Here is a 27,187-nt window from a genome sequence, read left to right as displayed (position 1 = left end):
ACACACTGCCGGGAGACAATGAATTTAAATTCATTTCTCTTAAATGTTTATTTTATTTCAGCAGCTTGTACCAATGTTGCCGTTGTTCATGCAATTGAGGAAAATAGGGGGTTTGGATTGCTCTTGGGGTGGATTCTCACAGTGCGGTGGTATTTGCTTTTTGTCGCTCGCTGTGCTTGCTCTGAGATTACCTCATCGTTTAAGAGTAAGGGCTAGCGCTGCGGGAATCCTACGCACGACACAAACATGCTGCAAAAGACCTGTGATGCCAGCCTTTTGTTTTCTTTCAAAAAATAATTGTGCAATCTATAAATTGTGCATATAATGTGTGTGTGTGTGTGTGTGTGTGTGTGTGTGTGTGTGTGTGTGTGTGTGTGTGTGTGTGTGTGTGTGTGTGTGTGTGTGTGTGTGTGTGTGTGTGTGTGTGTGTGTGTGTGTGTGTGTGTGTGTGTGTGTGTGTGTGCATGTGTGCGTGCGCGTGTGTGTGTGTGTGCGTGTGTGTGTAGAGCTTGGTGGTTGGAGATGGGGTAGTAGTGCCAGGCCCTAATTTGTACGCAACCATCCATAGCGTATTTTATTTTATTTCTCCAAAAACAACAACACAGCCGGACGCATGGTAATAATACGAAAAATCATATAACAAGGCCCTGCCTGATAGCCAGAGATACACTGGACCATTATTTAGTCATTATTTACTGTTCATGACTGTTGTTTGTTTCCTTAAATTGGATGCCATTGTTTTCCACCACTAGTCAAAAAAAAATCAACTAATGTTATAGCTGTAGCTAATCCCAACAACAAAAGATAAGTCAATTAAGGCTAGGACAGCACAGCCAAACAACAACAAATAAACAGACAAAAAAAAAACCTCCCGCCACCATTTAGGGCCTTTCACTGCATACACACAATGCAAATGGTAGCCAGAGAGGAGGCTTAATAAAATGGCTGTGGTCACTGGGCAACCACTACTGTAACAGTCCTCTGGTGCTCTACAATAGCATCCAGCTCTACCAACTACAGACCTACACAGTGCTCATCTAAAGCTAGATTTATGCTTCGGACGCATAGCCTCTGTGTCCGTCCATTTTCTGTCTATGCGAGTCCACGCCCCCCTCTCAGAGGCTCTGCGCCCGTCGTCGAGTGCCTCGAAAAAATTCTAACTCTCCGTCGGACAGACGCGGAGTACGCAGACAAAAGGGCGCTATGATTGGTCGTCTCGCTACTTCCTTGGTCTGTTCTTGTGGCAGCGCAATGTCACTAGTTTGCGAGAGCAGAGCTGTATTCTGTTAAAACTTTATTAATGCCTTGTGTGTAAATGTGTGTAAATACACAAAGCTACAAGCTAACAAACAATGCATCAGTTGAACACTCGTGGCACAATGCCTGCGGTTTTACTACCGTTCCTCCACCGAATGTAAACACACATCGGCAGAATCAACTGTCTTTACATGCTTGCATTTTCTGCTCGTGAAAACAGACTGGCTATGTCAAATAATGATACCAGTGCATTGCCTTTGCAATTTGTGTGAAAATACCTAGCTAACCGGGATAGAAAGCAACATTGCTTAATAATGACCGCAGTGCTTACAATGTAGTGAAAGTAGCCTAATCGCGCAATTTCAAATGTGGCTCGCGACGAGACCTCGGACCTCGCAGAACTCGCAGATGCATGAATACAATGTTGGTTCGTGGCCACTCCCACGCGAGTTTTGACGAGCGCAGTTGCAGAAGTCTAATCTGACCTTAAGAGTGCCTGATATGTAGAGCCGTTTTAACCCCTTAGCGCAGAGCCTATGTTATAACCTTACTGTCACCAAAATTGTAATGGCTATGTCTTAATCTGTTACTTAAGGCTCTCAGTAATGTCATAGCAATGTTGTTATGATGAAGTTGAGTATTTTCAGCAAATAGTGAATAGGCCCGCAGGCGACCTCATCTGCACTAAGAGGCTACAAGGCTGCTTCAAACAAGAAAACTCTCAACTTTCTCACCACTTTTGGCCTTCTGATGGATGATGCTGCACGCAGTATTTGTATTTTAATGAGTTTAATGGGATGATCTGTCTGTTTTACATTAGCTTACTTGTGTGGCAGTTGTTCCTGTGAGCTCCTCTATGACCATCCCTGCATGGGAATCCTCAATAGGCACTGTCTTGTTAGTGCCCAACATTTGACTATTGCAGCACTAGTGTCTACGTAGCAAAACAGCCTATAGGGAGCAAATTAAAAATAGCAAAAAAACCTCTGACATCTTCCCTGTCATGAGACGCGAAAGTGTTCCTGTGATTTTTTTGTGCACGTTTTTTGAGGATTTTGATTAAATTAGTGTGGTGAAATTGCATACCAGAACGCACTGCAGGAAGTAGCATGTCAGCCATGTAGCCTACCATTCATGTTCAAAACAAAAGACTACCAGAATATTCAGATGTGTCTGTAAGTACATCATTATTATTCTGCACTATCCTATCTGCACATGCGCACCTCACAAGGCTGCACGATCCAGATTCGTGGAGCAATGTCGCCCTTCGTTTTGCTAAAAGCTGATCTGTTAGTGTTGTTTCGCTGAAAGCCCGTCTGTAAGATTTGTTTTATTCAGGTAGCCGAGGCTACATGGCATTTTTCGTGGTTTATACACCACGTAAAGTTATAAATGTGGGAAATACTCGTAATATTATAATGGTGCTGGTGGTGTAGGCCAAAGGAAAATAGGCTAGTCATTTTCTAAGTTACCCTAAAGATTACGAGACACTGACGTGGCCGTCTGTCAAAGATGGCCGAGGTCTATTGATCAGACATGAAGTGCGTTTTGTCAGCGTCTTGACAAATAGTCTACAATTCACAATAAAGATGGAATTAATCATAGGTACTTTCGGGGTCCTTACAGGTAGCGAAACGAAGGGCGACAATACTCCACGAATCCGGATCGTGCAGCCTTGCGTGGTGCGCATGTGCAGATAGGATAGTGCAGAATAATAATGGTGTACTTACAGTGTCCTCATTTCGATTTACTCCATAAGTAAGCAAGTCAAGAAGCAAGTAAAGACTCTCCTCTTTTGTGACTATCTACTACAATAATGCTGGAGCTGCCCTAGTCCCAGGCCAGACTCTTGACATGATGTGTATGTGTGTGTACTCTTACTTTAATTAAAAAGAACTAACCCTATTTTGCATCGACACTTGTTGTTCTGTATATTTCCTGTGCACTTCGTATCTGCTAGTGATGCTGGCTATTGATGATGTCCTCGATTGTGAGTCACTTTGGTTAAAAAGCTTCTGCCAAATGCAATGCAATGTAATAAGTGGCTAGTTGGGACAACTTATGTGGTTATTCTAAAGATTTTTTTGGTCTTTTTTTACTTTCTTCGACAGGACCGTGTGAGAGGCAGGAAGTGAATGGGGACAGAGACGGGGAGGGGTCAGCAAAGGACCCGGGCCGGGAATCGAACCCGGGTCAGCCGCATGGTAGACCGGTTGGCCACGGCAGGGCTGGTTATTCTATTCAGATGACGTATTTGGCTCACAGACAGACATGAAGCCTCTCGTTAAAGGAGGATGTAAGCATGTAGCCGAATGTCACTCACAAGGTTATTGCCTCTGTCGGGTGCTGTGCTGTGCTGCGCATTTACATGTTGCTGACCCAAGCTACGAAATACAATCTACCAAAGCAGAGGGGGAAAAAATGGAAGGGAAGGAGGGAGAGGAAAAAAAAACGGCGCAGACTGCTATTTTCAGACAGGCAACCACCAGGGAATAACCAGATGGGATATCTCTTCAAATCTTGACTACATATTAGTCATTTAGGTGTGCTCGCTCGCTAAATCATCCTTGGTGTGTAGTGTTTCTCTCTTTCTCTCTCCCTCTCAGATAGCGATTTAAACTTGGTGTGACCTTACCATTTCTGCATGGAAAATATCCACAGCTCCCAAGACTGCTTAATGCCACACAGAGATAAATCAGGCCAACACACTGTTACGTATGAACGGCACGCAGCCTCAATAGCTTTTTTTTTCGCACAAGTATTGTTCTGTGCAGGTGTGTGTAGTGGTGGAGTTTGATAAAGGACAGAGTCACCTTGACACCAGCCCAAATCAGAGAGGTTTGCGACTTGATTCAGTAGGAGCCACTTATTTATTTCCTGTTCAATGTGCATGCTATGAGACTTCCAAGGTGTTTTGAGCAAAACCATGTTGTAGTAAAGAAAACACAAAATCAGTGGCTCCAGCGACTCCAGTGACTCTTTTCAGGTGTCAATTTCATTTCATTTTATTTTATTTATTTCTCCTTTGTTTTACTAGGGTAGTCATATTGAGGCAGTTGCCTCTTTTCCAAGTGATTGCTAGCCATGTCAGCCCATCAGTGAGCACAGTTACATGCTCAGAATATTCCAGTTTCAAACAGAATATTGTCAATATTCTGTTTAAAATAAGTTCCGGAATATTCTCAGAACACTGCCACATTTGGAATGAATAAAGAGTTTACATGACCAACTTGCCCATACTTACTTGGCCAAAATGAACACTGCCACCATTCTGTTTCAAATCAGAATATTCCTTAACATGTAATTGCACTCAGTGGGAACAGTCATGCAAATCAGGGGTTGATGATTTCACTTTTCACTCTTGTGACTATGCTCACCTATGGCCTGTGTGTTTAAGACCAGGGACATGCTTTCTGTCGGACACGCTTCAATATTATGTCGCATATTATTTTATATGTGGGAGACCTCCTCACACAAGCTATGGTGCAATATTGACAAAATCATGATCTTCCAAACTTGTTGAGTTGAGATGTGGAGTTCAAACAAAGGTGGAAAACATTCATGAGAGACCCGTTGGCTATCTGCCCCCTAGATGATACCTCCAGTATCCTGCAAAGTGCTCCTGTTGTCCTAAAGCAAGCAGGCCTATGTGCATTCAGTCACTCACGGTAGCATGCACAACAAAGCAATACACAGCATGCATATCCCTAACCTGTTTGTCCGTGTGTCAGGCTTATTCTAAAATTCAAGTTGTTTTTGTGTGTAATAGTAATATGCTATGATATTCTGTTGTTTTCTTTCAAACTCTCTTGCCTGATTGTTTTTCAATAAAATATGTTTGTATTGTGCAAATACGCAACCTGAGAACATCAATCCTGACACTTCTTACCGCATAATACAAAAAGCTATATTTCCATTTTTTGGAGAAAGTATTTTCATGGTTCTGCAGTAAATACGGCAGAGCCACAATATCAAGATGTAAATGTGTTCCTGCTTGACGAAAGTACAGCTTACGTACATAGCAAAAACAATTGACTTTCTGCGTTGAAAGAAAGGAAAAGAAAGGGAAAAAAACAGAGAAAAAGAACGAAAAAAAGGAAAAGATCAATAGCAATCAGCAGTATTGGACCCACGTTCTGATTCCCCTGAGACCAGCGTAGCGAGGTGGTGGGCTAAAAACCCATTAATTGCAGGGCAGCAGCTTTGTGGGTTTAGCAGTGCCTTCAGGCGGACCCAGTGACCAAAGAGAAGGCTTACCTGTACTCCGGAGACGGGCTGCCATTAGCCAGGCACTGAAGGGAGGCCTCCTGGTCGGGGGAATTGATGGGCAGGATCAGGTCAGAGGGCTCGGCCTTCCAGCTTGGCCCTTTAAATACTTCTGCATCCTCTGCGACAGCTGAAGGGGGGAGAGAGAGAGAGAGAAAGAAAAGAAAAGGAAAGAAAGAAAGAAAGAAAGAAAGAAAGAAAGAGAGAGAGAGAGAAATGAGGAGAGAGAGAGAGAGAAAGGAAGAGAGAGAGAGAGAGAGAGAGAGAGAAAAAGGAAGAAAGAGAGAGAGAGCAAGAGAGAAAGAGTGTAAGGGTCTGTGGGATGCTTACAGAAGGCCTGTGAGAGACAGTCTGTGGGGTCTAGACAGGGAAGGGCGTTTCAAGCCTCACAGACAGCACTGTCACATTAATGGCACTGTGTGTCACTGGGGACAGAATAAACTGCATGCAACCCCCCATAAATAGCCGACGACAAAACAATTATGAACAGGAAACTAACAGACAGCTGATAATTATTTCAAGGAAAAGGAAAGGTGTTATGAATATGTAGGTGGGCGTCTAAAAGTCTAAAAGTATAAGATCCAGCAGATTTATTGCAGTATCCATTTTTCACAAAGAATTTTCTGCCTCCTGGCTTGCCTTTATCTAACATTCAAAGAAATCTTGTATCTTAAAAAAGAAAAAGTTTACCGCATTCTTGTTTGACTTTATGCTCTTTTATTCAGAGTGAACTATTGTATCTGTTCGGTACCATACATTTGTGGTACTATAAAATCCTTTTTTTGCAAATAATACTAAAAGCACATCATCCCAGACCTTGCAAACAAAACATCTCAGCAAATGTATATTTCACAACCCCAGAGGTTACAGAATGCAAGAACTACTATATAGCTCTCAGAAGGCAAGCATGCTCATAATACAAGAAAAACAGGACTGCATTTCTGAAGCAAGCTTGAAAAGCTAGTATATTGCAAACAAAAAAAGTTTGGTTTTGTTTTGTGTTCTATCCAGTAGGGCTTTAAATGATTCGCCATGTGTTATCCAGGCTGGCAGTCCTACTCGCTGGCTCTCACTTGAACCGCAAAATGTAATGGGGAAGAACTCAGCTGCCCCTCGGCTGTTACTGAGCCTATTGGAGAGCTTAGAGAGCTAGTTCCTAGAATGACATCTGGCTGAAACAGCAGTAATGTGTTTAGTAGTTACCCTGAAAATAGTTCTGCTTGAGCAGACATTAAGTCAATTTAAGCCGCTAAAAAAAACCTTGAAGTTGAGTGAAGTTGACCAGAGAATGGAGAACGCTCGCTCAGTAGGAGTGTATTCGGAATGAGGTTCATCATCCGGGACTGTTTCTAGAACCATGACACACAGGCCTACTTCAATAATGAACACATTATCATTAAGATCACTGCTGCCGCGTCATGAGTTTTCTTATTTGTGTTTGTTTTGCCATTTGTTTTAGCTCTTGTGAAAAGTCTAGAAGAGCTCACGTAGCCTTCTCAAACAAATATTCTGTAATGAACAAATCCAAGCAGTGCAAACTACACACAAAACAAATACAGACAAGAACATTATTCATGCTTAAGTCAGAAGTACATGACAGAAGCGGACAGGAAATTGGACGTTTGTACTTCCAGCTCCTTTCCTGTAATCACATTAGTGGTAGAAAAGGCAGCAATTCCGCCCTCCTAATTTGGGCGTCTCCAGGTGAACTGGGCTAAGTGCATCCTGATCTACATCTGTATCATGTCAAGGGAAATGAAGGATCACCCTGACTCCAGCAGTTAAGACGCCATCTTTTCCGGCAATTGAATTAAGGTCAGTCTTTACCAGTTTAACCATGTTGTCTCAAACTGAAATGATTTTCAATTACACAAATCTTATCTGTTCTGCGTGGCATGAAAGTGACGAATGGCTGAAGATGAAGAGAGACAGGGCGACCCAGAGGTTGAGGTCAGTGCAGAGGCCTGAACATCACACACGCACGCACGCACGCACACACACACGCACGCACGCACGCACGCACGCACGCACGCACGCACGCACGCACGCACGCACGCACACACTAAGCACGCACACACACACACACACACACACACACACACACACACACACACACACACACACACACACACACACACACACACACACACACACACACACACACACACACACACACACACAAACTAAGGCTGGACTGTTTCCTGTGAGCTGGTAGGACGGAAGCAGAACAAAGGAAACGATGGATCTGAGGAACCAATAAAATGCTGAATCAAGATATTGGAGACATAAATACAGCCAGGCAACAGCGCACAACATCGGTTCACAGTAAAATACATCAGCAGTACAATATTTTACCGTACCTGCAAGGCAGCCAAAGATTGATAGCAGCACAAGCCGTTTCCATAGTAACCTCATCTTCAGTTGCCAAGGGCAAGTAGGAATCTCATTCGATTGCTTGTGAATGGAATGCTTTCCCCTTGATTACAAAGCGTTTAATCTGTGGGATAAAGTAATTATAGAAATAATTAAAACCAGACAATATGACAGACACATTACACAGACAGTGCCAAACATCATGACAGTGCATGCATGCATACTTCTAGGTTACAGTAAAACGGAACATGCTGTGTACATACTGTATAAGAGAGCAGAATTTGAGCACGGTTATACTTTTTTTCTTGACGTGTCGCTGCATAACACATTCATAGCAGCTGTTATACACTTTGCATGAAGGATTCATGACTGTTTTGTAAGACATTCATACCAAACCTTTCAAACACATGGAAGACAAAAGGACAGCAACTTGTCAAATCAGTAATCATTGAGGGTTCAGAACAAAACCCGCAATGCTGGTTTGTTTCACTTTTATTTTGACAAGTTGCTGTCCTTCCGTCCGCTAGGTTCATGAAAGGCTTGGTACGAATGGGTCATGAAACAATCCTGAATGCTTCCTGCAGACTTTATAACAGCTGCTATGAATGTGTTATGCAGGACCATGTCAAGTAAAGTGTTCCCACACAAACTAATGCATCCATCTGAATATAGACCTACATGCCATCCTTTTTTCAAATTCACATACTGGTTAAATGCATTCAATGATTCAAGTATAAATCGAATATCTGATCTGATGTGTATGAACAGAAGAAGCAATACAAAAAAACGTATCAACAATTTGAGTACACTGAGAAAGTGGCCAAACAGTGTGATTTTCCTGGGAAATCAAGATGCTGTCAGAGAAAGCTGATACAGTGGGCAACTGCTCTCCCCCCCAGTTGCCCGTATATCTCCCAGTCCAAGGAAATATTGGCAAACTACACCCCTGAAAATAGTCAATCTTATAGGGAGTGGCATTCCTTTAGGAAGAGGCAGACCACCAAGTGGGGGCTATAGATTTTTGTAATGGTCCATTCTTGCACAGAAGAGAGTATTATGTACACACACCATGCTATAAATATGATCTGACAGACAGGTAAGAGTTGTGTTATGGGTCCATCCCAGTAGACAACACTTTGAGTTTGAGATGATGTGTGGTTGGAGAAAATGGGGGAAGTCTGTATACCGCCAAGAGGGATGAAAGTAAGTACTCTGTGCTGGGAGACAGTCCTTGCCATTTTGGATTAAGATCAAAGGACAAGATATATGTAGCATCATAAGGACTATGCACTTAATGCCATGCTGAGTAACAAACAAACAATATATGTACATTACAAATTACTTACTTTATTATTTATTAATATTGCACAATGCTACTATATGTCAGAATTGTCACATTAGGACATTATTGGAAATGCACTACAAATACCTCTTTTTTTTAATACATGTCATCTACTGTATATGTCTTCTGTTGTCCAGTCTTCTGTATAGGCTATGTATTGTACGCGTACTGTATTTGCACTGTCTAGTCTACGCCTATACTGTCTATGTCTACACCTCAAGTATGTATATGTCTGCATGGGAAAGTAAGAAACATAATTTCAATTCTTTGTATCACCAGTGCATGTACAGGTAAAGAAATTGACAATAAAGTGGTAGTTCGCTATTTTAGACATTAAGCCTTGTTTTTGTGCCTTCTGGGGTGAAGTAGAGATGTTCTCATCACAATTTTGACATTTGGTGCTGAACGGAGCATTTGGGTATTCAAGACTGCAGCCCCCCCCACCTTTACATTGACTCCAATGAAGCACTCAAGCAATCGATCATAAAATGGCATTAAACTTTCGTTTGCAGAGACATGAAACTCACCGAGTGGTCAGAGGTGGGCAGCGATACGTTGGCTCGAAAATCACCGCGAAATACGCTTCCAGAGAAGATATATTCATTATTGTCCGTCTTCATTGATTGTATTGGTTTGACTAGTATTACTCCGCACGACCGGAAATGGGGGTGCGTTTGTTTACGTTACTATCTATGGTTTGTATGCAAGCTGTAGTTTTTGTAGCCAGCCCCGCTCAAAGATAGCCGTTCTACCTCGCTCCTTGATGTCTACATTAACAACACACTATCGCTACCTACTGGCTGGACGTCTACTGCTATTCAACGGCGTCCGGGGAAAAATAGGTCCGCCAAATGCTAAACAACAGTTAGAAGGCATATTTCGCTGCAATTTTCGGGTCAATTTATCGCTGTCTACCACTGACCACACGGTGAGTTCCATGTCTTCTCAAACAAAAGTTTAATGCCATTTTATAATCGATTGCTTGAGTGCTCTATTGGAGTCAATGAAAAGGTGGGGGGGCTGCAGTCTTGGATACCCAAATGCTCCGTTCAGCACCAAATGTCAAAATTGTGATGAGAACATCTCTACTTCACCCCAGAAGTCACACAAACAGGGCTTAATGTCTAAAATAGCGAACTACCACTTTAAGCCGACTTGACTTGACTGGACTTGAACAGTATGCAACACCAGATGGGTGGGGCCTGGTATTATTGACCTCAAAAGCTCCTTGGCTTGGCCTATTAATAGCAGCTTGAAGCCAACCTAAATACAGTGTAGTAGTAATGGTATGCAGGCAACACTACTGTCTGGCCCTGCTCCTGTTCCCTCGCACCACCAAAGCTCCTCGTCTCAGCATCTTCCTCACTGAGGCTTAGTGTGGGCACTTCATGTGGTATTCTGCCAATTCGATAGCTTTGACAACACTCATACACACACATATATTTTTCCTGGAGTGTGTAAGATTATTATTTTTCACTATTTTTTGGTGTCATTGTCATGGTATTTTTTTTTTTAATTTTGTTCCACTTTTACTTTATTTCCAAGACAGTCCTGCCGCATGAGGCAGCCAGACAGTGAGGAAGAACTGATTGAGATTCTGTTGGCTCAGTCAGCAATCAAATGAACATTTGTTCTGTTCATCAAGGATATTTAATTATGTCCTCGTATTCACAAAGCAAATAGGGGCATTTAGACGCAAACAAAACGCAACGATAGAGAATGCAGAGTGTCGGGCTTTTTGTGCCTCATTCAGGGGACTTCAAATTCCACCTGCCGTTACCGTTAGATACTGTTTAAGCACAGCTCTCAACTTTGAATGTCGACAGAGAACTCCCCCAATAGACATTTCTGTTGCCTTGGGCCAGAATGAAAATCTCTGGCTTTCTACCGATATTTATTCCTCTCTAGCAAAAGAACCTTTTTTGACTGACTCACCACCAAGCTCTGAGCCCTCCCATGATACGATTAATAGGAGCATAACATCTTCTCATATATGCCTCAGAGTCATCCTTGCACAGTCAGTGTACTCTACTTTTTTGGGTTTTATTTCGCTGTATTTTTTGTTCATTTCCCCGTGGTGGCATGACAGATGCCTTCAATGTTAACCTAACAGACACGTCTAAGTGGATCTCATCTCTTGTTGGGATGATCTCCTGTTGTCATTTGGACATAACAAAATAGGCATAATCTTCAGGGGCAGCTGCATGTCAGTGCAGTGCCACTATATCCGTTGTGTTTCTGTATGGATAATTGTTCCCCATCTGACTGTAATGGCAAGACAAGACAAGGACTCCGGCTGGATTTTCCTAGTGTCTTTTAAGTTGTCGTGGCAGCATTTTGCCACTGTGAATTGTGTCAGATTGGATTATACGCTTCGGCTTCAGACAGAGAAGAGGATGATGAGAAAAAAAAACCTTGATGTGCTAAAACTCTTAGCACTACTGCTCTGCCTCAATGCCTATATGTGGCGCTGCTCAGTGTTGCCACCGACCCACCATGCCACTATAAAAAAAACAATGGTCCTTTTTCTCTTTCACATCAACCTTTATAACAATAGGCATCTAAAAATAAACAACAACAAAAAACAATTATTAACACATAGATTTTGTCCTTTTTCGCCTCCAGGTCAATAATAACAACACACGTCTAAATAAACAAGTGAAAACCAGTGACTTCATACACAGTTTTCTGGTCTTTTTTTCGTCATATTGAGCACAGCCATAACAACATCCACCCAATAAATAAACAACAATACAGGGGCTCCTGTAATCAGCAGCCCTGAGCGGCAGGCCCCGCTGCACTGGCGGCTTCATCAAGGACCTCGGAGGACTCGTCTCATCTCACATGCACACATCCACCGAGCACAGCGGAGGCAAGGCAAGCAGAGGGGAGGAGAGGAGTGGGGGAGAGGCAAGGCAAGCAGAGGGGAGGAGAGGAGTGGAGGAGAGGCAAGGCAAGCAGAGGGGAGGAGAGGAGTGGAGGAGAGGCAAGGCAAGCGGAGGGGAGGAGAGGAGTGGAGGGGAGGCAAGGCAAGCAGAGGGGAGGAGAGGAGTGGAGGGGAGGCAAGGCAAGCAGAGGGGAGGAGAGGAGTGGAGGAGAGGCAAGGCAAGCGGAGGGGAGGAGCGGAGTGGAGGGGAGGCAAGGCAAGCAGAGGGGAGGAGAGGAGTGGAGGGGAGGCAAGGCAAGCGGAGGGGAGGGGAAGAGAGGAGAGGAGTGGAGGGGAGGGGAGTGGAGGAGGGGGCAGATGAAGGGAACAGAATAGAGAAAAAGAGAAGAGAAGAGAAGAGAAGAGAAGAGAAGAGAAGAGAAGAGAAGAGAAGAGAAGAGAGCAAAAGAATACAGAAAACAAGACAAAGAGAACAGAAGAGGAAAGAAGAGAGGGAAGGAAAGGAAAGGAGAGCGAAGAGAGGGGAAGAGGACAGAACAGAAGAAAAGAGAAAATAAGACAAGACAAGAGAAGAGGAAAGAGAATCATGGCTCCGCGTATACATATATAGCAATTACGAGGCGCCTCTCCTGGCCAGGGCCCCAGCGCACGGCAAGAAGGACAGCGGAGTGGGTTGCATCATTATCCATTAACTGTCTTGAGGTGAGATGATGAGAGCAAGATTGCTGTGCCAAATGTAATGAGGCCTCACCGCCTCACCTCCGCAATAGCACTGCTGGTCCCTAATGAAAGCCATTCGCCCAGACGTACGTACGTTATTCCTCTACTGAATGAGGCGGCTGGATGAGACACCAGGCTTGGCTGGGGCTGGGGCTGGGGCTGGGGCTGGAGCTGGGGTTGGGGCTGGGGCTGGGGCTGGGGATGGGGATGGGGCTGGGGCTGGGGCTGGGGCTGGTGCTGGGGTTGGGGCTGGGGCTGGGCTGGGGCTGGGGTTGGGGTTGGGGCTGGGGCTGGAGCTGGGGATGGGGCTGGGGCTGGTGATGGGGCTTGGAGCTGGAGCTGGGGCTGGTGATGGGGCTGTGGCTGGGGCTGGGGATGGGGCTGGGGCTGGGGATGGGGATGGGGCTGGGGATGGGGCGCCGACCGACCAGTGCCTGTTGTCTCCCTGTGTAATTGATAGGGGAGGTGGTCAAAGGCGCGCGTTTTATGACACCAATTCCCCTCACCACCATGGCATCCTTTGACTCACTCACCATCACCACCGCCCTCTTGACAACACCCCTGTCAGATGGCATAATGACGACCACTGTGATATACATGACATGTGCGAGGGGCAGTGGCGTGCGTGCGTGTGTGCGTGCGTGCGTGCCTGCGTGCCTGCGTGCGTGCGTGCGTGCGTGCCTGCGTGCGTGAGTGCGTGCGTGTGTGCGTGCGTGCGTGCCTGCGTGCCTGCGTGCGTACATGGGTTGAGGATCAGGGGGATGAAGAGGGAGGTTTGTCATGAAAAAGGACTGCAAAAAGCATGCTGTTCTCCAGTGCAAGACAGCCTCAGTAGTAGCCTAACAACAGAGTCCAACAAACAGAAACAAGACACATTAAACGACAGAGAAATTTCACTCTGTTGCACTACTCTCATGTTTTACTTCCTACTCTATTCTACTTTCTTTGTCTCGTTCAGCCAAGGAGGTAACTATCACAGGAGCTGAAGTCTGAGAGATGAACTAAATATGCCACCACGGTGAGCTACTACCGTATGTCCCACAGCCGCTAAAACTTGCCCAAGGATTCTTCTACGGTAGAGTACTGTGGAGTCTCAAACGAGTGGGAGTGTATGTGCATGTCACTGGCAGTTAGAATGATTACATTACTATCTCCCTTCGGAGGCTTGACAAGAGAAGGGAGACAGCGGTTGGATGCTCCAGGATGGATGCCTCCAGGCAGGAGACGCCATCAAAAAAGGATAATTGGCCAACTGCCACTATGCCATATGCAAATTCAAAAATAATAATCTCTCTGACAAGAAGATCCACTGTCTCCTGCTATGCCACACACACATACAGGCGTAAATGTATAGCATACACCCACAAACAAGCACGTAGGCACATACGCTCATGCACACACACACACACACACACACACACACACACACACACACACACACACACACATACACACACACACATACACACACACACACACACACACACACACACACACACACACACACACACACACACACACACACACACACACACACACTCACGCACACGCACACAAACATGCACACACACACAAACAGCACTAAAAAATGAGATGTTAGATAAACTGACAGGCAGATTACCAAATCTGAGTGAAAAGAGAAGACTTTGATGAATATCAACATTTATTTGAAATGTCTCCGTAAAACCCCGAGCCTAGCACAAGGTTTATTGCATTTTCCCATGATTAAACTGACACTTTTATCCACTTCAAATGTGACATTTATCAAAGTGCTTGTGTCAAACGATGAAAGCACCTCTTTTTTCCCCACCGTGCTGTCACTCCTGGCAAAATGCTTCAACAAATGACAACAATACACCTCCCAATGCTGTGCTGTCCCATGTGCAAATGCAATCCCAGATACATAAAAAGGCTCTGCGCACAGCACAGCACAGCACAACACAGTACACAGCCCCCTTGACAACGCCAGGCAGCCAGGCAGGTGCAGTGTGTGTAACTCGTCGTCATGGCTGATTGACGTGTCCTTAGTAACCACGTCTCCAGCTGGATATGAGAGAAAAAAAACCCTTAAATTTAAATGACAGAGTGGCTGGGATTAAATGCATCTATCGCACAGCATTACCTCTCCCTCTCGGAGTCATGGTGCCAAGCCAGCCAGCCAGCCATGCAGGCCAAACAAGGTTTGATAAAGAGAACTGGAATAGGTTGTGTCACTCTTCGAACACGGACAAAAAGCAGAAGTGACATCATGTCATAATGTTACTTTGATTAGACTGTCAAGCGGACTGTCAAGAAGTGATGAGTATAGCAAAGGAGTCAAAATGGCCAAAACACATTTCCCATTTCAGTTCCTACCTCGTTCAACAAAAGCCAGCAATTTTTTTGGTGCTGTAATTTTGGCATACAGTATTTACATATTCTGTCAACCACATCAGACACCCATTTACTTATTTTTTTGTGATGAGGATAATTTCAGTTATAGGCCTAGTTATATTCTTGTCAGTTCCTGGACAACTTTTGTCAAACCTTCATAGAAACACACACACACACACACACACACACACACACACACACACACACACACACACACACACACACACACACACACACACACACACACACACACGCAGACATACACACACACGCAGACATACACAGACACACACGCAGACAAACACACACGCACACGCACGCACACACACACACACACACACACACACACACACACCAAAAACAACAAGGGACTGGTGTTACAGATGCTCTAGTGAATCTGCCGGATGAAAGTGGGGTCGGGAGAGTAAGTGCACTTAACACAGAGACACAGTCTGAATCCAGTCACCCATGGCATCACCTACTGTACCTCAAGGTGATACGCGTGAATCTATCCCCCTCACAACAATCCCCCACATCCTTTATTAAACAGCCTTTTCGCTCCAACTAAAACACACACGACACACAGGAGATAGTGTGGAGGTAAAATAACTAGAATGCACCTAGCCCAATACTCTATATCACATAAGTACTGTATACTGTATACTACAGCGTGTTGTCCAACAAGACCATGCAGGAAAAGTTATTTCCAAATTCAGGGTGCAGCCAAAAAATATGAACACATCCTTGGTGTTTTTTTTTCTGCACAAGATAAGAATGCCTCTTTAACAAGTGAGCATGCTGCACAGTAAATGTTGCGGTGTTAGTTCAACACTTAGAGAGTTCATTTAAGTCCAAATGATGTCAAATCAACTCTCTAAGCGTTAAATGAACACTGCATAATTTACTATGTGCACTCTCCTTTTATGTTGAGGCACTTAAATGTAATCCTCCACGCAGCTGCCCCTTTCTTTTGCCCAAACATTAATTCAGGCTGCACTTGTTATTCACAAAATGAGATGAAGCACACACACTTCGTCCTACTGTACTGTGTAGTTGCAGCACCTATAAATAAACATGAATGCCTGCCTGCCTGCCTCAGAAACACAAGACCGTTTCCCACCCTGCCTCAGAATAGCTTACAATGGGGAGAGAGATGTGCATTGAAAGTACATGGGAAGAGATTCACCCCACGTTTCCCTCCACCCCTGCATTCTCTCCCCTGCCATGGCACTCGAAAAAGCCATGAATATATATAGGGGGGTTCCATATCTGACACAGCGCTGACTGACATCACACTGAAGACAATTTCACTATGATGGAGAGGAGATATAGCCTATATAGTATATAACATGCTTGTATGAAAAATGTGCAGATCTAAATAAAAATAAAAATGTGCAGATAACCTGAATGATGTTGGAAACCTGATCATAACTGTAAAATGTAGTGTGGTGTCATAAATACAAAATACATATGAAACCAGGCGACAACTACACCATTTTCACGCCTGAGCAAGTCGTCTGTCTGGAGTTGTTTTCTGAATAAGAGGACAGTGGGGAGGATTCCAGCAAGCATAATATCTCTCTCCTTCCAGAAGAGTGAAGTGTGAGCCAGAGAAACCTCAGCCCCGGGCACCGCGCTTCTCCACTCTGTACGCACGGAGCATTATACGGCTATTACGCATGAGATGATCAACAACAGCCACCTTCTGTTAAGCCTGATTTCCTTACATATACAATCCTCGATGTCTGTTGATTTACCCGATATAAACTAACACTGACGAATATTTAGAGCTAGGCAGTATTCCGGATATTATCCTGCATTCCTCCACGTGTGTGCTGGCACAAGGCTGTACTGCGTAATAGCTGTGAAATATAATGCGTAGGCTATCTGTTAGTACTTTTTAAATGTGTACACATAGATACCAGTTCTCCACGAAAATGATTTCATGACCATGGATCGACACCGATGTGTAACCAATTATAATTTACAAAGTTAATGGGCCAGGTAGCTTAAGGACAAGAACGGTTGAAAGAAGTGTATAATCAGTACAGTTCAGAATACGTACCGACTGTTCAGACCGAATAGTTTTGTCCTTTTCATAAAAAAACTTGACCAGTGATGAAGTGTGCGGTGATCCTACGGTCTGCGCCGTGGACAGAGCCAGTGTCTTTCTGTTACTACCCTTCTCGGTCATCCATCCCGCGTTTCCTCTCGTATGGACAACCAGAGTGTGTTTGGGGCGCCGACTACGGAAATTTATCCGAGACCGATGCAAATATCCAAAGCCCTGCTCCTGAGAAGGAACTCGGTCCGACTGGCAGTCCCAAATTTCGGCTGCAGGGAGGTTGTGCTGCTGCTGGCCGTTGTATTCCCACGGAGCGCCCACGGAGCAGTTATCCCACGAATCCCCGACGCTGCGAGTGTGACAGCCCAGAGCTCACAGGTGCTTTCGTGTGTCTCGCCTAGCTGCTGCTACAAGGCATTAGAAAGTGTGCCAGACGGGTAGAGAGAGGACGGGAGGAGGACCACTGACTGAGCGGCGAATTGCACTGTGCTCATCCCCGCCCTCCCCGTTTTCAAGACTCTAGCTGTTGTGCAGAGGGCAACCGAGCGCAACACGGACGCAGAATATTTTACTAGCACTGCTCAAATTACCCCTCGGTCGTGGGTTTGACTAATCTGAAGGCGCCATTCAGTATAATGCACGTCTGACCTCCAGTTGCCCATTTCATCATTCAAGCCTCTCTCCTTTGTCCTTATCCAATTATTTTCCTGCACAGGGCCGGTTTTTAGCATAGGCCGGCTAGGCGGTCGCCTAGAGCGCCATGTGAAGAAGGGGCGCCGAAATGGCGCTCTCCTATGCGTAATTTTGCGATATGAAGTTTTTTTTTATGAAGTCGCAATCAACAAAGACTGGCGAAAGCGCTCCTCACGGCAAAGCGCCCCTCAGCCAATAGTAATATCTCTTCCAACTGTCTCTGGGAAGTCTGTGAACCAATAAACAGACAGTTCTGAGAAAGGGGGCGGGACGAGTGACAGCGTGCGGTCTATTTTGAATTTGGAGAGTCACTCGAGAGGGGGCAAGCGCAAACAGTAGTGCTGCTCTGCTGGATGGAGATTATTATGTTCTCATTAAACCACTCATTGCATGATGCAGGAGTTTCAGAGGGTGTTTTGGAACTATGTGATTTAATCAGCAACCGTTTGTGATTATGGAAAGCCTAATAGTTATGAGGTTACTATTTGGAATTAGAGAGAAAAAGAGCTTTGTTTTTGATCAGAGAAATCGCTAGTTAGCATGCTAACATTAGCCAAGTATGCAATGAAATCCAGTAAAGTAGCTGTTAGTAGCCTACTCACTACTCACTAACACCCACCTGATATCATAATACTTGCTTAGGTTGACAAGCAATGTAAAGTAAGACTGGTGCAATGTTTAAAACAATTTTAGCTGCCATATCTCCTTCCATCCACATGAATTACCTGCTTGTTGTAAGCTTAAAAAACATTAATTTCCAGACCAGAATGACATAGCCTAGCCTACATTAATCATGTAACAGAACCATGCACAGCAGACAAGTGAGGCTATTTACTATATTTTGTATATTATGAAATTCAATAGCGTGACAGCTCTTCTCCCTTTCTCTCACCCTGTCCCTCCAAACACATAGATAGCCCCCTTCTCATTCTCCTACTCACAAATGCACCACTATTTCCAGTCCAGAAATGAAATTGGTTTGGAAGACAGCACAAATGTGTAGCTTATTAAAATTGTTATGCTGCCATGCTTTGTGATGCTGTAGATAGTGTAGATCAATGCAGAGCTCCTTGGTAGGCTTATTGTCTACACATGCATTTTACATGCAAATGTACTGTATCACTCTCCTGGCATTTCAATTTCACGTTACAATTCAAACACATTGATAACCTCCCTCTCATCTGGGGTTGGGGGCCCCACCACCATCACATCCAACACACCACACAGTGAAGCTACTTTCATGCGACTCAATCTGATGTGTTGGTCGCCTGTCAAAAAGAACCACAAGTCCATTTGATGAAAAACGTTTATTGTTCTTGATGCTATTTAGGTAAGCTTACTAAGGATATTAGTCTTGTGTGCTGTGAGGTATAAGAAAGTTTTTTTTTTTCTGTCAAAGGTGGGGGGGGGGGGGGGGGGGGGGGGGGGGGGCGCCAGAAATCAAACTCGCCTAGGGCACCAAATAAGCCAGAACCGGCCCTGTTCCTGCACTTCTTTCCTATACACAGTGTTAATAACGACTGCGCTGCCCCTTAATTATTGCAAAAGCTATCTCGATAAACAGAAAGCATGGCACCAGAGGGGAAAAACAATGCTCAGTAATTGCAATTTATATTTTTGGAAAAACTTTCTTGACAAAGATGGGGAGCAGCGCTGAATTGATGAGTTCTCTATTTGAGTATAGGCTATTCTTTAAGGAAGTAGGTCTTGCCAACTTAACATTCCAACAGACAAAACATGTACCAGAATCCAAATGAACCATCACTTTCTGAAGCCTACTGATACTGAGGGCGTCGGTAACAGAACAGCGCACCCTAGCGTTGAATGGCAAGCCGAATTTATTCATACCAACAAAGCATTTTCAGAATAATTCATGTGAAGGGTATTTTTCTCCCCAAACTCATCCAAACGCACGACACGGCTGCTGTCACATTGCTCATCACGACCATATCGATAGAGATACTAGCCAGTAAAAAAAAAGATAAATAAATAAAAATCATGTGTTGCAAATCCCTCAATCAGGACATCTCTCCGTGCATTTCTCTTTCTTTCTTGGATCTCAGTTGGGAACACTTAAATTAATTGACACATAAATAAACAAATCAATACATTTTTAAATTTTGAAATGTATGTATTTGAAACACATGTTTCTGTAGGACAAGAGATCATCTGAGCAGATGTGTGCTTGTCATACAGCAGCGTGGTCTCCCATATTACTGTACAGAGTGCAGGCAGCAGGCTAGTGGAGTCTCATTGTAGTTGAATGCTGGTGAAGACAAGATGTGCCCTCCCACTGAAGCTTCTTAGCAGGGCTGGACTGACCATCTGGCATAGCGGGCATTTCCCAGTGGGCCCCACACCCTAGTGGGCCCTTATTTTCATAAATGTAAAAAACAACAACATTTTTTACCGGTGAGTCAGCCGCTAATTATGAGGGGGCCCCTTCAGCCAAGAGTGCCCGGGCCCTATTTCTCCCCCAGTCCAGGCCTGCTTCTTAGCCCTTTGGCTGTTGTTATGCCTCTGACCTGATGTCAGAACATCCTGCTCTTTCCAGGAGGTCTCTCGACAGAGTGCCTGGTGTGTTCAGGAGAAGGTGCAACGCTACTGATCGGTTAACCTGAGGGGCAATTGGCAGCAGGCCATGCCATGTGCATAATGTCCTGCATGAGGAGAGTTCTTTTAATGTCATGAATAAGAACACTTTCCTGGTCAGTTGCATGTGTTGCAATGGTAATGCGCTGGGGCCACACTGCCAAGTATTTCTGTCGTTTTCTTTTTTTTCTTTCTTTTTTTTATTGGTACAGTCTTTCTGCATATTTTAACGGCCGAAAATCCACAGAGTCCACAGTGGATGTGCATTCAATTTCAGACACCTTCATCAGTCACAAATCCCCTGTGGCTCTGCTGCGCCGAAACGCAATCCCTAAACTTACATGGGCAACAATGACAACAAATAATCCAACAAGGATATCATTTTACAATATGTGTGTTGCTACTAGTCTGTGTTTCACTGCAGTACTGTCATGTTGCATCAAATTCAAAAGGAGCCCACTTCAGTATCATGCAACGGGACCTATTGAGAAACACAACACACATGCACGCACGCACACATGCACGCACACGCACACGCACACGCACGCGCACACGCACACGCACACGCACACGCACGCGCACACGCACACGCACGCATACGTACACGCACACACACACACACACAGAGAGACATATATGTTCTCACACTCCCTATTCTCCATTTGTCTCGGGTATTGTATTCACTTGGAATGCATGCAGGAGAGACAAAAAAAGGCATCAAACAGAATTTGATCCCTCATTTGGTGGGAAAGCCTGCTGGGACTGTGCACATCAAAGACAGACAGGTGAAGGAGATCCATATGGCTTCCCTGCAGCATCGCCTCAACCCCCCCACAGGAGCCGCCATGCTGCACGTGCCGCCGCACCAGCACTGGCACCGACACTGGCAACAGCACCGGCAACTGTGAACTCTGCACCATCTTCAAACCCAACAGCAGGACTATGGGGAGTGTGGGGTGGGGAGGTTGGAATGGAATGGAATGGTGAGTGGCGGCAAAGGAGGAGTGTGTAAATCCACGTATTTGGACCCATGCGGAGAACTGGGATGAGGTATAGTGTTGGGTCATTTGGGCTATAGTCTGAGTCTGTGCAGTGCACAGCATCGCAGAAAACACACACACACACACACACACACACACACACACACACACACACACACACACACACACACACACACACACACACACACACACACACACACACACACACACACACACACAACACTTAAATTCGCTTTGTCATGTGTGATATTTTGTTGGGGCGATGTTGTCTGAGAGTAGAGGAAGGTCATAGTAGGCGTCTACTGGGAGAGAAATAAATACCTGTTTGTGTTTCACACAGTCACATGATTGAATTCTAGGTGCTTGAATTTAATTAATGAGATTGAATTAATTAGATTGCACATTACCTAAATGCAATGGATTAGAAACACTGTGGATGGGTGACTGTGTCAATTAAGTTTTAACACTTGATTCAGGATACAATTACTGTGAATATTTAGTATGCAATATACACCCTGCACAATCGGTGAACCATCTTACATAAACATTCTCTGGAGGAAAAAAGATCTATTAAACTTCACTGGCTTTGTACGCCAGAAGATCTCTTGTAAAAGTACATCAGAGCCTGACGTTAGCACTACGTAGTGTTGTTATGTACAACAGCCAGGCTATATATATACACTATCGCGCAACCATGCGGTTGGTTAAAATAACTGAAATTAAATGAAACACAGCGTATAAAGAAGACATACATGTACATTGCATGGAGTATTGAACACCAGCTTGAGCACTGCAGGCATGAACATCACAGGAGTAATGATGAGTCATCTGGATGCAAGCCAGCAGCCTGCGGGCCTGATCAGGCAAACATTTGGCCCGCCATTAGGTTAAGACAAATTAAAACACATAGTATGTATGCTATATGTTGCCATACAGTCGGACAATTTGTTTGGCCCTCAGCTTCATTTGCGCTACATAATTTGGCCCTTGGGGAAAAATAATTGGAGACCACCACTGATGTAGATGTTGAGCTTTTTTAACTGCATGTGAACTCCAGTGTTGTGGAGTCTTGCCATTTGTGCTGTGCGATTGGCGGCAACAATTAGACATCTAACTACCGTCAGAGAGAGAGAGAGAGAGAGAGAGAGAGAGAGAGAGAGAGAGAGAGAGAGAGAGACTGGAGATATCAGCAGCTCTGACCAGGTAGGCAAAATAACTTTTTTCAAAATCCGCTTATAGTCAAATTGTCATCATTCATTGCTTAGCAGTTAGGGTAATTTTCCTGTCTTTGCTCCGTAGTCATGGCAATCAAAGTTGTGACGCACATATGCATGTGTGTACCTCTGCATGTAGGCATGCACAGATGTATGCAACATAAACGCACACTCATACAGGAACATGAACACACACACGCGCACGCACGCACGCACGCACGCACGCACGCACGCATGCACGCACAACCACACGCACGCACACACACACACACACACGCACGCAGCACGCACACACACACACACACACACACACACACACACACACACACACACACACACACACACACACACACACACAAACACACACGCTTGCAAGAGAGAGAGAGAGAGAGAGAGAGAGAGAGAGATACTCCCATAAGGTGGCTTGTTGGAACACGGGACATCAAAGCAGGCGAATGTGTCAGCCAACCTCAGTGATCACAAACTGCGGGGAGCGTGCGCTCGCTGTATTGGCTGAGATTAAAGGGGGGAAGACATGGCCCCTAAAAGCAGCCACATGAACGCCTCTCCTCGCCTCTGAAGTTCCTTGTGAAACACTCCTCCCCATTTCCCAGTCATTTTGTAACATCTTCAATTACTCATCCACCTTGTACATGCTGCATCTCATCGACTCGATCACGCGCGCGCACACACACACACACACATACACACACACGCATACAAACACACACACACGCGCACGCACACACACACACACACACACACACACACACACACACACACACACACACACACACACACACACACACACACACACACACACACACACACACACACACACACACACACACACACACACACACACACACACTTACACTCAGTCTCACACACAAAGTGACAGTGAACTCTGGAGTTTCATCCTTTGAAATCTTACAGCATGGATCCACAAGCCTTTCAAAGGGCAAGACATGCAGGCTACAACTTGCACTGCCATAAGCATTCAACTGCTTCTGCTCAAGGTAACAGTGTAGAGACATTGATCATTGATCCTTCAAACACTCCCCCCTCTCTTTTTTTAGGAAAGCTACCCAATAACATTTCCTCTGTCAAAATAATTTACAATACGTACAGTGTGTGTGTGTGTGTGTGTGTGTGTGTGTGTGTGTGTGTGTGTGTGTGTGTGTGTGTGTGTGTGTGTGTGTGTGTGTGTGTGTGTGTGTGTGTGTGTGTGTGTGTGTGTGTGTGTGGAGAGAAAGAGAGAGAGAGAGAGAGAGAGAGAGAGAGAGAAAGAGAGATAGAAAGAGAGGGAGAGAGAAAGTGTGAGAGAGAGAGAGAGAGAGAGAGAGAGAGAGAGAGAGAGAGAGAGAGAGAGAGAGAGAGTAAGAGAAAGAGAAAGAGAGAGAGAGAATAGGTGGCTGTGTGCACAAGTGCTCATTTTCAGATTCAAACTGGGGCTGATCAATTTCACCGGAGGCTGTGTTCATCTTACACTGCCTAGCCTCGTCGTGCCACTCTGGCTGTGGACATGGATTGAAATGCATCTGCTGTGGAGACTTTGGTTTTGGTTTGTGTTCCCTGTAGTCTCAGATTACAGTTATAACATAAATACATACACACACACATACATGATTGCGCACACACGCATGCACACATACACACATAGTGCAGTACATGCACACAGACTCACATACTACACACAGACACACTTTCCGCATACACATACAGTACATATAAACACGATTGCACATGCACACACACACACACACACACTCTCTCTCTCTCTCTCTCTCTCTCTGTCTCTCTCTCTCTCTCTCTCTCTCTCTCTCTCTCTGTCTCTCACACACACACACACACACACACACACACACACACACACACACACACAGAAACTCTGTTACGAAGTTGTAACAAAAATGTACGCCTAGACTGATGTAAACTGGAATGCAATGCCCCAAAAACCTACAGCATGCATTGAAAACAAACAAATATAAAACAAGACAGATGAAAACACTTGAGTGATGCAAATGTCTTCCTTCCTTCCTTCCTTCCCTGTTGGAGCAATTTGCTTGACTGAACACTTGCGTTTCGTGGCTTTTCGCTCAGGCCTTGGAGGCCCACTGGTATTAATTAAAAAGAGAGCCATGCCGAGAAATCACACACAACACACAGCCGTGACCTGTGTCAAACTTCCTTCCCAATTAGTGGAATTCTTCCCAACTTGTCCCAGCGGAAGCGAAAAAAGGATTTTTATTTTCTTTTTTTTTGCTGGAACAAATCTGAGGGCTGCTAGTGGCTTTGGTCGTGTGTGTTTCTGTCTGTGTCCGTTTTGTCCTCTTTCACTCTCGCTCTCCTTTTCTCTCCATCGTATCTCTCTCTCTCTCGCTCTCTCCTTCTCTCTCTCTCTCTGATGAAGGAACAGATGAGGACTTTGATTTTCAGCACAAATACGCACGCGCACACACACAAGTTCAAGCACATACGCACACTCACACTCTGAAAGGGGCGAAGAAAGGCACACACGCACACACACACACACACACACACACACACACACACACACACACACACACACACACACACACACACACACACACACACACACAACAACACACACACAGACACAGACACAGACAGACACACACACACACACACACACACACACACACACACACACACACACACACACACACACACACACACACACACACACACACACACACACACACACACACACACACACACACACACACACACACACACACACACACACCACCTCCCCAGGGCTTTCGATACACCCCCTCCTGCAGCACCACCAGCACCTCCCCGCCACTGTCGCTGCCGCTGTGATTTTTATCGGGTTTGAACCAAAATGGCATCTGATTCTCCCCTGAATATCAATGGCACCACAGCTACAGCTGAATTGGCTGCTTCTCCTCTCTGCAGACAGATAAAGCCTCTGCAGGAAAGTAAGATGACGGGGGGGGGGGGTTTGGGGTTGGCAACCGGGTCAGTTGTCCTGGGTCCAGGAAGAGCAGGGGCCCCAAAATTTCAGGGGTTTTTTCTAGGCCGTCCTCAGACGAGCCTTCCATCGTTGCTTCCAGTCATCCCGATTCTCCATACATCTTTTCAGTTCGCCGGTACTCTGGGCTCTGGCATCCTTCTTGAGTATGTCCACAAATGTTAGTGTGGGACGTCCTCTTAACCGGCACCCATGTGATGGTTCCCATAGCACCAGTTTGCTGGCTGGCAGTTCTGGGTGCCTTTGGCAATGTCCTGCAAGTCTCATTACAGTATATTGTACTGTATACTGGCTTCCAGGGGACTTTGTACTTGGCCTGGCTACAGATATCAACAGCCCCGCATGCAGGTATGTACTGTACGCCTATGTGTTTCACCCGCCAGCCAGCAAATACTTATTCCATTAGGAACTGATACATTAGGAAGCCTGTTTTGAAGTCTTGTATAATTCCGCCTTTTTTATTTCTTCGCTGTTTCCTTTACGTAAGGATGCCTCAAACATGAAAGCACAGCATGTGGTGCATTTGTGAATGCAGGTGTCTTGAGCTCTTAAAAAGACTTCTTTCCTTTCCTGTGCTTTGTACGGTAAACAGCTGTGATGGTGCTGTGTCAGATATGTTCCTCACAGATTCCTGTTCCCCGCACTCAGCTCCTGTTACAGATGGGGAGGGGAGAAGAAAGAAGGAGTTTGTCGAGTGCTGTTCCGGAGTGTTATCTGGCCCCTTGCGTGGAGCAGTCTCTCCTCACACTGGTAAATTTAAAATGGCTGATTAGACTTGCTGTTTTTTTACATAAATGTGTGTTCTCATCACTTGCACGTGATGACACCTGCTTAACCCTCTGAGGTCCGAGTGCCCTTCAGAGGGCAAGGTGTCTCCAAAAACAAATCTCTAACTCTGTGAGTTTTTGTCATTGAAACATATAAGTCACATCATTAGAAACCTCAGACCTTCCAGGTCCCAAATATATATATGAAATGAAAATACTTGAAAATGTTAGGGTGGTGCAAGCAGCCTAAAAGCCACTGAAAAGCCTTAGACCTCAGAGGGTTAACACACAGACACAGACACAGACACAGACACACACACACACACACGCACGCACGCACGTGTGGCACTATTCTGCAGACAGTTAGATCTGTGAAAAGCACAATGTTTGGCAGTTTACCAGGGCAATAAATGTCTTAGAGCCCAAGAGTATCTGTTTGATTAGATATAAATGTGGCTCTCTTTCACTTTCTTTTGCACCACCACCATCCAACCCCTTTGTGAGTGGGTGAGCAAGGGAGGGATCGAGAGAGAGAGAGAGAGAGAGAGAGAGAGAGAGAGAGAGAGAGAGAGAGAGAGAGAGAGAGAGAGAGAGAGAGAGAGAGAGAGAGAGAGCGAG

The 27,187-nt window shown here is 45.0% G+C and overlaps 1 protein-coding gene across 1 annotated transcript in view; it reads right to left on the bottom strand.

The window, feature by feature from the left end:
* The window catches only part of cntn3b (contactin 3b), a 107,479-nt gene extending 89,805 nt beyond the window's left edge, over positions 1-17,674 (bottom strand). The window contains exons 1-3 of the mRNA XM_063215280.1: positions 17,284-17,674; positions 7,884-8,020; positions 5,515-5,653 (exon numbers count right to left, since the gene is read on the bottom strand). Coding sequence (XP_063071350.1) covers positions 5,515-5,653; positions 7,884-7,938 — 194 coding nt within the window. The 5' untranslated portion in view covers positions 7,939-8,020; positions 17,284-17,674. The remainder of the gene's footprint in view (positions 1-5,514; positions 5,654-7,883; positions 8,021-17,283) is intronic.
* Positions 17,675-27,187: the final 9,513 nt, after the last annotated feature.

This window comes from Engraulis encrasicolus, chromosome 14, assembly GCF_034702125.1.
Source record: "Engraulis encrasicolus isolate BLACKSEA-1 chromosome 14, IST_EnEncr_1.0, whole genome shotgun sequence".
In the NCBI taxonomy this organism is placed as follows: domain Eukaryota; kingdom Metazoa; phylum Chordata; class Actinopteri; order Clupeiformes; family Engraulidae; genus Engraulis; species Engraulis encrasicolus.
Note: the sequence above shows the minus strand (reverse complement) of the source record. Positions and strands in the feature narration are given on the sequence as shown.